Raw genomic sequence first — 11,688 nt, forward strand, 5'->3', positions numbered from 1 at the left:
CTGCTGGGGGCTGAACCTTAATGTGTACATTGAAGTGAGCCCCAGCAACAACAACATCAACAAACAAAAAAAACGCTTTAGGCGGCAGAAATTCTGACTTTCTCCATATGCCAAGAAAATGTCTGAAAGGGAAAATGTCTTATGAAATCACAACACATGCATTCTCCATCAGGACGTGCAAATCAGGCCATTTGTTTATGCAAACCCCCCAAGAGAGACGGCCGAGGAGTGCTGTGGGTTTTTTTTTTTTAAAGCTACAATCCAACTCACCAACACAGCCCACGAACACCACATGTTCCCTTCAGTCTCAGTCGCTGACCTGAGACCACTCAGGGGGGGCAGATCAAACATTTTCTGTGTTTTCCTGCATTTGTCTCACACAAGCAGAAAGAACACATTCGGCATCTGCATCGTTCAAATACAGGGCAACAAAACACACCACCTTAGGTACACAACAGCTGATAGTTGGAGGGGCAGTTTTGATTTAATCTGGCCCATTTTCAAACATTTTTGAAGTGGCAAAAAGATAGAAAAACCTTCTCCACCTGACTTCATTGATGCACACAGTCATTTAAGCTTGCAGATTGTGTGAGAACAAAGGAGTAAAGCTGCCTCCACCAGTTAGTTAGTTGGCGTTTTATTGTGTACCATTTAAACACCGGAGTCCTATAACAACCCAAATTAAAATAAAAAAATCCAACAGCGGTCTCTAGACCACTTTTTGGAGGTCTCTGTCTTTTCTCAGACTGGGTGGACTCTGTATTTTAAATCAAGACCACCACTGATCTTTCCACGTCATCACTGTGATTAGAAGGTAAACCCTTCTTTCTAAAACAACAAAAAACTTCAATTCATTCATAGTTTGATTTTTATCCCCCGTTTACGACCGCAACCTTCCAGGCGTTGTGGTCTAAGTGAGTGACACGCCCCCTACACTAAGATGATGATTTTTCTGTCATATTTCTGGTCTTGTCTCGTCCTCGCCCTGTCTTGGTCTTGGTCTTGACTTGATCTTGATCCCTAAATGGGGATTTAGGGATAAATTTAAATAGAGCAATGAAACAGCTGTAGGGATCCTTTCTATAACACTGTTAGACACTCAGAATCACAATTTGAGCACTTTCAATGGACCAACTGTGATCAGGTGCCGCTCACAACCCTGTGTAGGTCGGCCCTGGTTTTAAAATACTCAAAGTGAATATTTCCTTAAAAAGAAAGAAATCTCTTATTATGCAGACAGTCATGTCCGATTAGCCAACGAGACATTACATCTATAAAATACTGTTAAACATAACGAGGGAGGAGAAAATAAGATTCAGCAGGTATAAACCTAGAAAGATGAAAATGAGTCAGCCAAAGAGTGGAGAGTCTGTTCCTAAAGGTTCCTCAATCCAGGTCAGAGGTTGCCAAAACAACTTCTGCACTCAGAGTCACAGAAGAAAGGTTGATATGGTTTCATTTCACTGATGATCCATTCACCCGAGGGTCTGATGATTCAGACTGCCCCTCTTCAGCTCTGCACTGTTACTTCATCTCTCTTTAGACAGAGTGACCTGTGGATGAAACGTCTTACATGGGGGGGGGGGGGGGGGGGGGGGGGCTGATAAGCTGTGTAATCATCCTGACTGAACCACTGACACCTGCTTGTCAGAGCACCTGGACTGGATTAAAGCCTGCCTTAGAGAGAGTAGAAACCTGTTTGCCTTGATGAGAGGTAGGGCTGGGTGATATGGAGCAAAAATCACATCTCCATATTTTTTAGCTGATAACGATACACGATATAAATCTACTCTAAAGACATAAAATCAAAATCAGTTCTCAGTCAAATCCACATGAGCCGAATGCCAAACGTCACACAGACACGTCTATTAACAACAAGCAACACAATGTCAACATGTACACGATAATAAACTTCCTGTTTGCTCCTTGAATTAAATTAAATAGATACAAAAGTTCCTATCCTGAATAACAAAATACAAACAGCTGAGTTTTTAGTTACTCAGGTGTTTCTTTGAGTTTCACTGAGAGAGGGAGAGACGAGGAGCAGGTGAAGAGAGGCGGACTGTGAGAGGAGAAACAAGAGAACTGGCAGCTCTACAGAAGATTGAAATTTTATGGATTTAAACGTTATCACAGTACCTTGTTGTATCTCGTTTGAAAGTACATTGATACCCTATATATTGAAGACTCGATATATTTACCAGCCCTATGAGGTTGTCCATAGACCTTATTTCTTCCAGAGGAGCACTTGATGATTGTTTACCCAAAAGGTGAGACATGGTGGTAGAGTCCATGGCACCTAACTGGGGCCTCTGTAACTTTAGGACGATTATAAGCCTTGTTGAAAGGTTGTGACCCTGGAACTATCCCGGCCCCAGTGTGCGGGAATGACTCCCTGTGGCACAGAGAGTATCCAGGCCTACACTAGAGGTCTCCAGCAGTGATCCCAGCGCTGCTCTTGCACAACTTGCACGGTTTTAATGAAGTTTGCCTTGCAGTTATAATGGCTGAATGCTTAATCTGAGGCTGACGCGCAAACCCATTACTGCAACAAGGTTCTCCTTCGGGATAGATGTACGTGTTACTATAACACCACCTTATTCCACACAAGTGACTGAACCCACCCGTGCAAACTTCAGGCTGCAAATCCACTCCAGCCTGTGTAATCTGTAGACACACACGGTGTGTCAAAACACCGGCAATGCAGCGAACCAGAGAGAGAGAAGAAGAAGCGGAGCAAACTTACGTGAAAACGAAAAATAAAGTGGTCGATCCCACCAGGAGTGTGGCAGCAGTGGACACCGGGATGTATTTGGTGGGTTTAAATCTCTTTCCAGCGCTGTTGGGCATTCTGTAATTTCCACATTCCTCAGTTATTTATTCCGATTGGAGGCGCATGTAGAAAAAAAGATCCAGTGTTGCAGGAGCAAGGCGTTTGTTTTGGCTACAATCACCAGTCCGTCTTTCCTGTCGTTGGAGCCGCATAGATCCTGGGATAGAAGCAGGAACACACGGAGCTCTCTGAGAGAGAGAGAGAGAGAGAGAGAGAGAGAGAGAGAGCGAGAGAGAGAGAGTCTGGAAATCCTGCCCACTGGTGAGGTCACTGAACCGCTCGGAAAGGTGGAGCCTCTGAGCAGAGCTCCTATAAGACGTCCTATAACACATCCATGGAGCAGAGTCTGCGAGGGGCTCCACCAGGGAGTGATCGGAGGCAGACAATCCAATACTGGTGACAGCTTTTATATTTGATCGCTTTTGGAACAGGAGATTTCTAAAATGCCTACACACCTACCTCGCTCATACAGACTCGATCAATGATAGTGTTAAAGGGAAGCTGAGCTGCTCTGCTGTGGATGGACAGGTTCAGAGAGCAAACACAGTTTACCTACAATCTTTCACTTTATCATTATTTATGCTTAAACGTGCAAACACACGACCAAACAATTAAGCACATTCACCTCTATGTTTGGTATTGTTTTTTATTTGCATTCAGCATTTTCCATTAAACAAACAGACTTTAAAACAGTTGAACCTTTCATTAATTACTCCAAGCAGCATATTTAGAAGACAAAATAACACAAAAAAACAGAAAACAACGATACAAGAATTCATTATATTTCGAAATGAATCAAAATGAAATCAATGGAAATACAATATTTAAAATTAAACTTAATTTGGGGGCTTTAATGAATGTAAAATTGAAGTAATTCAGAGTCTCGAGGCTCTTCCTTTATCCACATTTTTTAAAGATTGAAAAAAAGATTTTCAAGTTTTTTTTTTTTTTAATGCTACAACATTTGAGTTACTTAAAAAAAATATGTATTAGTATGTTTCGGTATAGTTGGTGTGCATCTTAAGGCATCTAGTACATTTAAGTCGCTATAATGAGTTCATATGTCCAATATGGAGGCAGTGGCGATTCTAGAGCATGTTTAGACCCCGGGCAAAAATGTACAGGGGCCCCTCAAACAAGAGTTCATCACAAGCGGCAACCTCCGGTCTTGAAAAATGAAGCCAGTGCAGAAGAGCAAAATCCTGCAGTTCATCGAGTGTCCACTTGAGGCTGGCTCCAAGAACACCAGAAGTCACATACACATGACTGGCAGAAAAGCAGTTTTTACAGCTTAAATTAAAATGTTTACAGCCTGGTACAAAAAAACAAAATAGGTCTGATTAACAATTATCATTACTTGCACACACTGTACGGGGGGTGATTTTTTTTTTTTAAATGGCTCTGGTTCTGATTTTATGAAGGATACGTGTTATTCATAGTTAGGCGTGTAGCTGACATGATTGACAGGTGGGCACGATGTAACAGTTAGAGGTTTAAAACCCGCCTCAGCTCCAGCTCTCAGCCTGTTGTTAGGTTGTCTGAAAGTTAGACTGAGACAGGATTTCCAACATGGTGACTGCTGCTGATGAACCTCCAGAGCCCCCTGCAGGAACAGATAACACCAGGCTAATAAAAGGGACTGGGCCTTAAATTGGGATGGACTCTTATAATAATAATAATAACTTTATTGATATAGCACCTTTTAAAAACACAGGTTTACAAAGTGCTTTGACAAACAGCAAAAACAAAGCAAACTAAACCAAACACAGAAGAACATAAACAACAGTAAGAATATAACAGATGCAAAATACTAAAAATAATTAAATACAATTCAACAGAAAAGAACCCATAGTGCACGATACACAACCAGACATATATAACCCAACCATCATAAGAACCATCATAAGAACCCAGGAAACACAAGAACCATCATAAGAACCATCATAAGAACCATCATAAGAACCATCACAAGAACCATTATAAGAACCCAGGAAACACAAGAACCCAACAACACGAGCTGAGACCAAGAGGACCAAAGATTTAGAAAGATGTAAGAAACTAAGAGATAAAAGCAAATAAAAAGCAATGAGAAGGTAAGCGCAGTAAAATAAATAAAAACAAGTGGTTAAAGGATCAAAAAACCCAAAACTATAATATTAATAAAAATAAAAATTAACTATAAATACGAAACATAAATAGACAAAGTAAGTAAGATAAGAAATTACCAAGTTAAAACACAAGAGGAGATTAAGATATGAGCATAAATACGAGATAAGACCATAAATAAAAGACAGTAAGAAGTAGAAGAAGATAAAAATAGTAAAACCAGTAAGAGAAGACATTAAGAATTTTATTTAAATCTTATTTAAAGTTTTCTGGTATTTGTTGTCAGGAGAAGTATTGCAAGTAAAACTGAGTCACAAGAGCCTTTAAAACAAAACATTTCAAGTCACTCCTTCATTATTTAAAGTCCTGGGTTATTATTACTCCCTGTACTTTCTAGTGTGGATTTAAGCAGTGGTGTAGTGATGTCTAAAGAAGTGGGTATACTGTACTCTAATTCCCCCCCCCCCCCCAAAAAAAAATGTTTTTTAAGTGACTCGTCCAACAGAGTATAAATGGCCTCTGTTATAAACAGTGACATGTAAGACTACTCTTGCATATTTAGTTGCATACTAGCCAATTAGAGACAGAGTAGGGAGGGTTATTCCTTTACCATTCAAGGACGAAAAAACATCTAGCATACTATTAAATATTTTTAATTAGTCATTGGTATGAATCAGAGGATATTAAGAAGTGGGTATACCCACTGAGACACCCACCCTGCAAGACAGAGCGCTACTGCAGGTCGTTCATCCCATCTGCCATCAGACTGTTTAATCAGACTCTTTAACAGCATCACCACCTCATGACTCATTTCAGTAATGCTACACACTGTGTGTGTTTTTAATAACAATAACTCTTTCCACAAGTGGAAGTGTAGATACCGTGTAATTTTTTATTATTGTATTTTTTTATTTAACTGATGTAAATATGTTTGATTTGATTTTTAACTTCTATTTTTATTTTTAATAATTATATTCCCGTCCCCTGTTTTCTTGAGCTACTGTAATGCAAAAATTTCCCCCACGGGGATCAATAAAGTTTATCTTTATCTTTACCCTTTGGAGAGTGAAAAATAAGTTGCACACCACTGGAGTTAAGGGTTGGAGCGCCCTCAAGTGGCAAATGTCAGAATTATAAATTAAAAAAACGCGATCTCCGTTTGGTTTGTTCTGTGCGGGACACCGTAATGTTTGTAGGAAATTGCTTGGATTAGCTTGTGCTGAGCATGATGGGGCCGACTCGGGTTTTAGTGTCCAGCTAAGAGAGACACCGCCCGGAGGAAATTTGTGCCGCTTCAGGTGTGTGTGTGTGTTTGTGTGTGTGTGTGTTAACTCTGCGGCAGGTGTAATCTGTTTTCAACACCGTCTGACTAAAGATAAACATTTGTGAGGTTAGGGAGCTTTACGTTTTGATAACAACGGTGAACCACTGAAGCTAATTAGCTAGCCGTACTTTTAGTTTCCTCGGCGTCATGTCGTCCAGGAGGACTTTGAGACTGATTTGTGGCTTAGCTGGAGGCTCTGCCGCACTCGTGTTTGCCGCCGCTGCCGCCGCTGATTCTCGGGGATGTTTCGGGGAGCCGAGCGGTCGGTGGTCGAGGTTCACCGTGCTGCAAGCTGCGCAGCCGGCGTGGAGCCCCGGCAGCCACACACCGGCCCCGACAGGACACAGCTGGGACTTCAACTGGGACAAGTACGTGTTAGTGTTTGATTCACCAGGACAAATCTCTGTCAAATATTCATCCATTCAGAAGCACGACATCCACAGAGGAGGGATATTAAAGGATTAGGACGTGTTGATCTTTATATTTTTAAAGAATTAAGTTATTTATTTATGTCTTACTTACACTCTTTTAACACAACAAATAACTTTGTTTTCAGTATTTAAGAGTGGCAACAGGATGACACTTTTGTACAGTTAAACCCCAAGAGGAAACACACAAAGACAGAATAAATCCAAATAAAAAACTAATATAATAACTTTATTTATTTATATAGCACCTTTTAAAAACACAGGTTTACAAAGTGCTTTGACAAACAGCAAGAACAAAGCAAACTAAACACAGAAAAACATTAACAACAGTAAGAATATAACAGATGCAAAATACCAAAAATAATTAAAAACAATTCAACAGAAAAGTGCACGATACACAACCAGACATATATAACCCAACCATCATAAGAACCATCATAAGAACCATCATAAGAACCCAGGAACACAAGAACCCAACAACATGAGCTGAGACCAAGAGGACCAAAGATTTAAAAAGATGTAAGAAACTAAAAGATAAAAGCAAATAAAAAGCAATGAGAAGGTAAGCGCAGTAAAGGAAATAAAAACAAGTGGTTAAAGGATCAAAAAACCCAAAACTATAATATTAATAAAAATAAAAATTAACTATAAATACGAAACATAAATAGACAAAGTAAGTAAGATAAGAAATTACCAAGTTAAAACACAAGAGGAGATTAAGATATGAGCATAAATACGAGATAAGACCATAAATAAAAGACAGTAAGAAGTAGAAGAAGATAAAAATAGTAAAACCAGTAAGAGAAGACATTAAGAAGACGACATCACATAAAAGCAAGTCTGTAAAAGTATGTTTTAAGAAGGGATTTAAAAGAATTGAGGGAGTCTGCGAGGCTTATCTCCTCAGGGAGGTCGTTCCCATACATTATCCCATTCATTCATCTATCAATATATAAATGTATGAGGGATTCATCGATTTGGTATCAGGTGATATTGGCACTGTTGACAGACATCGTCAAATAATGTGACATGAGCCGATGTTTGTCTGTTGTGCCAAATCAATTTAGTTCTGACATCTAGTACACCGTTTGGGGCGGCTGTGTCTCAGTATGGTCGTCTGTCAACCTAAAGGTCGAGGGTTTGATCCCCAGCTCCTGCAGCTACATGTCCGATGTGTCCTTGGGTAAGACACTTAACCTCAAGTTGCTCCCGCTGCTTCGGTGGCGGTGTATTAATGTGTATGAATGGATGAGTTAATACTGATGGACTCTTTACTCAGCAGCCTCTACCATCAGTGTGTGAATGTGTATGAATGGATGAGTTAATACTGATGGTCTCTTTACTCAGCAGCCTCTACCATCAGTGTGTGAATGTGTAGGTGTGACCTGTGTGTGAAAACTCTTTGAGGAGTCAGAAGACTAGAGAAGCGCTAAACAAGTTCAAGTCCAGTTAGCATTAATCTTACTGATGATTCAGAGAAGAGATGTTTTTATTGAGCAGATGAAATCACCTGTTGAACAAACTGACTTGTTTTCATTGTCAAACATCTGTCAACCAATCTGTGCATATATCACACACACACACACACACACACACACACACACACACACACACACACACCTCACTTAAGTCCCTGTCCTGTATTCTCCACTGCTTCCCCCTCCAGCCATGTCACAGCTTGTTTAGTAGATTTCAGCCTGCTTCAGATAACATCTTTTTTTAAAGTAGAGAAGGGGCCTCTTTTGTCTTTCCACTGTTTTAAAATTGACTTCTGATAAACGAGGTCAGAGATCAGACTCTGCCGTCCCATGGGTCATCCTATTCGGAGCTTAGTCAGCCCGGGCATTACTCCTAAAGTTAACCATGTGAGACAAAGCCTCTTTTAATCTGAGAGTCTTAACCCTGTTCAGGAGAGACCCGTCTGCACTGACCAACGGGAAGAAGAAAGACAACGCAGCCGAAGACCCCAGCTCGGAGCAGGACAACGGCAAACCCAAAGCTACACGGAACATCCTCCTCATCAGGCACTCTCAGTACAACCTGAGCGGGAGCAACGACAAGGAGAGGATCCTCACGCCGTTAGGTCTTTGTTCACTTTACATCAAACACAATTTGAAGAGTCATTTCAGTTTGAGCGAGGTGAGGTGATGGCGTGTATTTGTCACAATGTCCACTTTGTCCTCGTCCCCAGGTCGTGAGCAGGCTGAGCTGACGGGTCAGCGGTTGGCCGCGTTGGGGCTGAAGTACGATGTTCTGGTCCACTCGAGCATGGCCAGAGCCACAGAGACAGCGAACATCATCAGCAAACACCTCACAGGTAGTGGACACATGAAAGTCTTTCTCTTTCTGTTTGTCTTTGTGTTTCACCTCCTCCAGTTTAGAAACGTACTTTACTCGTAGGTCTAGCTGATGCAGACATTCTGACAAAGTGGATATTAACATTTTGTTCTTGTCTCCGATCTCGTACGGGTCCAGGAGTGGAGCTGCTGCGCTGTGATTTGCTGAGAGAGGGTGCACCCATCGAGCCAGTTCCTCCGGTCACTCACTGGAAGCCCGATGCTGTGGTGAGAAATTCTATAACCATTCTGAGCGCCGTCTGTGCAGGCGGTCCGGTCTAATGCTGCGGAAATCAGACAATACGTCAGTGCATTGTTTCAGGACTTTCTGAAAGAGGCCAACAGTTAAAGAAGTCACCCCACTAAGGATCAATCTTTCTGTTGAATCATATAAACCCACATGTCGTCATGGTGACGCCATCAGTCAACAAATCATGCTTCTCACCAGCGCTTGTTGTTGCTAGTTACAAAAGCTAACTTCTGCTTCCCTCTGTAATGTCTGTTAGGTGTGTTTCAGATAGGTGATTAATATTTGCTTTAATTTAAGGACATATGACAAAGAGTCGTGTCCTGACACCAGCAGCAGCTCTACCTGGAAACCGTTCCCTCAAAAAGACGAGTCAGACTCTGGTCTCCTCCCGCTATTGTTGTTGACAAAGCTTGATATTGTATGTCCCGCCCCTTCTTGATTCTGATTGGTCAGTGAGGGAGAAGTGACATTGAAGAGCACGGCCCTTTTCCAAAATTGAAAACATGTTTTCAACTGATAAGGCTGTGAGCGCAGCGAGAAAAAACAGCTTACGCGGAGTGCTGAAAACGCTGAATTATATTGGTTTTGTATGGAAAACTAGCAAAGAGCGCTGCATGTGGACACAGGCCCTAAAGGGTTTGGTAAACACGATGGAACAAGTAGCTCCGCGTAAAGGTTGTTTGTGGTTCATCGTTAGCTGCAGATTGCATCTTTCCTGGTCAATCCACCGACCCCGCTTCCTTCCATAACTGGAAGAAGACACTAAATGATTCAAGAACAGGATTATTAGTCCTGAAAACAACCAGTGGAAACGTCACATTGTTGAATACCTCTGTAGTGAAGTGAATTACTTAAAGTTGGTGCATCAGAGAGCAGCCCTCTTCCATTTTGGAATCTCCTACTACATTCCCCACAATGCACTGCAGCATCATGTATTGACTCTGTGACAAAGTGGCCTTTAAACCTCTCTACCCTCCTCCAGCAGTACCACGAAGATGGAGCTCGCATCGAGGCAGCCTTCCGCCGCTACATCCACCGTGCCGACCCCAAGCAGAAGGAGGACAGCTACGAGATCATCGTGTGTCATGCCAATGTCATCCGCTATTTTGTCTGCAGGTTAGTGTTTCCGCTGGACAATGAGGTCATCAGTCAGCTGAGACTGGACTGTGGCCTTCTAGCTTTGCCAACCGTTGTATTTAAACTCTTCTGCGGTTGTTCTTCATATGATTTATTTATTGAATATGTGCTTTAGAGTTTATTGTTCCCCATCTTGTAATGAGCTCAAGAGTCCATTTAAAGTCAGCTTTTAAAATATGATTTACTAAAACATCCTTGAGTCAAATCTGGAAGTCAGTAGTTCAAGCTGTCGAGCTCAAAACATCGACATCCTGTACAATTTGCTTCCAGGTCATTTAAGGTCACCAGCTCCTTGACTTTCAAGGCACACTGCAACATGTTCCAGGCCGAAGGTGCAGAATACCCAAAAGCCCTTTTCCCAGTTTCTGTCCGAGCGTTTGGGCATAAAGAGGTCCTGAGGACGGGATTTAGATTTTCAATGTGAATATGAAAATAATACTAAGACATAAAAAAGTATGAAATACTGAAAGGAAATTAGTTTAATGACATGATTCTACGTAGATTGGGCTTCAGAAAGCCTCGATCTTGTTTTTATATACTTTTCATATGTTTAAAAGAGACATGGTAAGTTATGATAAGGATGTAAAATCTTGACAGGCAGTTTTTGTACCATTTCACTCATTTCTAGTTATTTATGAAATATCTCTACACCTGCTCCTGGAGTCTCGTCCTCAGCTGCTTCCTTCTCTCTCCTCTCAGGGCTCTGCAGTTCCCTCCGGAGGGATGGTTACGTATGGGCTTAAACAACGGCAGCATCACGTGGCTCACCATCCGCCCCAGCGGCAGGGTGGCCCTCAGAACTCTGGGAGATTCGGGATTCATGCCCCCGGACAAACTTACGCGGACCTGACGGCCCCAACACGTTGCAAAATTTTCTGGGACTCAGCCCTGAGTCCTGGTCGGTCGGTCGCAGGGTCAGAACGCAGTTTCCTCCTTAAGTGTCTTGAAAAATGACTCGTTGATGTTATCGTTTTTTTTGTAATTAAACTTTCGATCGTTTATTGACACTCTGTGGATGCGATTTCTTCCGTGCCATAGAAGGCCATCAGTAGTGCTAATGGCTGCATTGCAACTCCTTCTGAATGTAACTGAGGATTTTTACGACTGATTTTTAAACCAAAAAAAAAAAAAATGAAACAGTTTATTTGTGAAGTTGTTGTGAGTGAGTTCAAGCTCTCAGCGTGTCACTGCAGGACGCTACAGTGAGGATTGTGTTGTTTGGTGCAGCTGTAGTAAATAAAATGATGACTCCCTCAGGTTGTGTTCGAGGTCTT

At 41.7% G+C, this 11,688-nt stretch overlaps 2 protein-coding genes across 7 annotated transcripts in view; one reads left to right on the forward strand and one right to left on the reverse strand.

The window, feature by feature from the left end:
• Positions 1–3,117, reverse strand: part of zdhhc8b (zinc finger DHHC-type palmitoyltransferase 8b) — an 80,832-nt gene extending 77,715 nt beyond the window's left edge. Inside the window, exon 1 of one of the 3 annotated variants that reach the window (XM_020654826.3) lies at positions 2,747–3,113. In XM_020654826.3, the coding sequence (XP_020510482.2) occupies positions 2,747–2,850 (104 nt within the window). In that variant the 5' untranslated portion in view covers positions 2,851–3,113. Of the gene's footprint in view, positions 1–2,746 lie in introns of all 3 variants that reach the window. The other 2 variants (XM_020654825.3, XM_029281377.2) reach the window with 2 other exon arrangements.
• Positions 3,118–6,136: 3,019 nt separating this feature from the next.
• On the forward strand, positions 6,137–11,670 carry pgam5 (PGAM family member 5, serine/threonine protein phosphatase, mitochondrial). 4 transcript variants are annotated; one of them, XM_020654814.3, is made up of 6 exons: positions 6,137–6,631; positions 8,602–8,774; positions 8,883–9,008; positions 9,167–9,255; positions 10,260–10,393; positions 11,114–11,670. In XM_020654814.3, the coding sequence occupies exons 1-6, from the start codon at positions 6,411–6,413 to the stop codon at positions 11,262–11,264; spliced, it is 894 nt and encodes a 297-aa protein (XP_020510470.1). In that variant the 5' UTR covers positions 6,137–6,410; the 3' UTR covers positions 11,265–11,670. The 4 variants fall into 4 exon arrangements, with proteins under 4 accessions (XP_020510470.1, XP_020510471.1, XP_065818912.1 ...); XM_020654815.3 differs by having other exon boundaries at positions 10,263–10,393; XM_065962840.1 differs by having other exon boundaries at positions 8,883–9,007; positions 9,160–9,255.
• Positions 11,671–11,688: the final 18 nt, after the last annotated feature.

This window comes from Labrus bergylta, chromosome 2 (assembly GCF_963930695.1).
Source record: "Labrus bergylta chromosome 2, fLabBer1.1, whole genome shotgun sequence".
NCBI classification, from domain to species: domain Eukaryota; kingdom Metazoa; phylum Chordata; class Actinopteri; order Labriformes; family Labridae; genus Labrus; species Labrus bergylta.

What these genes read in the sequence shown, in the direction of transcription:
- pgam5 (XM_065962840.1), top strand. Translation starts at nt 6,411, where the DNA reads ATGTCGTCCAGGAGGACTTTGAGACTGATTTGTGGCTTAGCTGGAGGC. An exon ending in TGGGACTTCAACTGGGACAA is followed by an intron (nt 6,632 to 8,601) that starts GTACGTGTTAGT and finishes AACCCTGTTCAG; the next exon opens with GAGAGACCCGTCTGCACTGA. An exon ending in GAGGATCCTCACGCCGTTAG is followed by an intron (nt 8,775 to 8,882) that starts GTCTTTGTTCAC and finishes CCTCGTCCCCAG; the next exon opens with GTCGTGAGCAGGCTGAGCTG.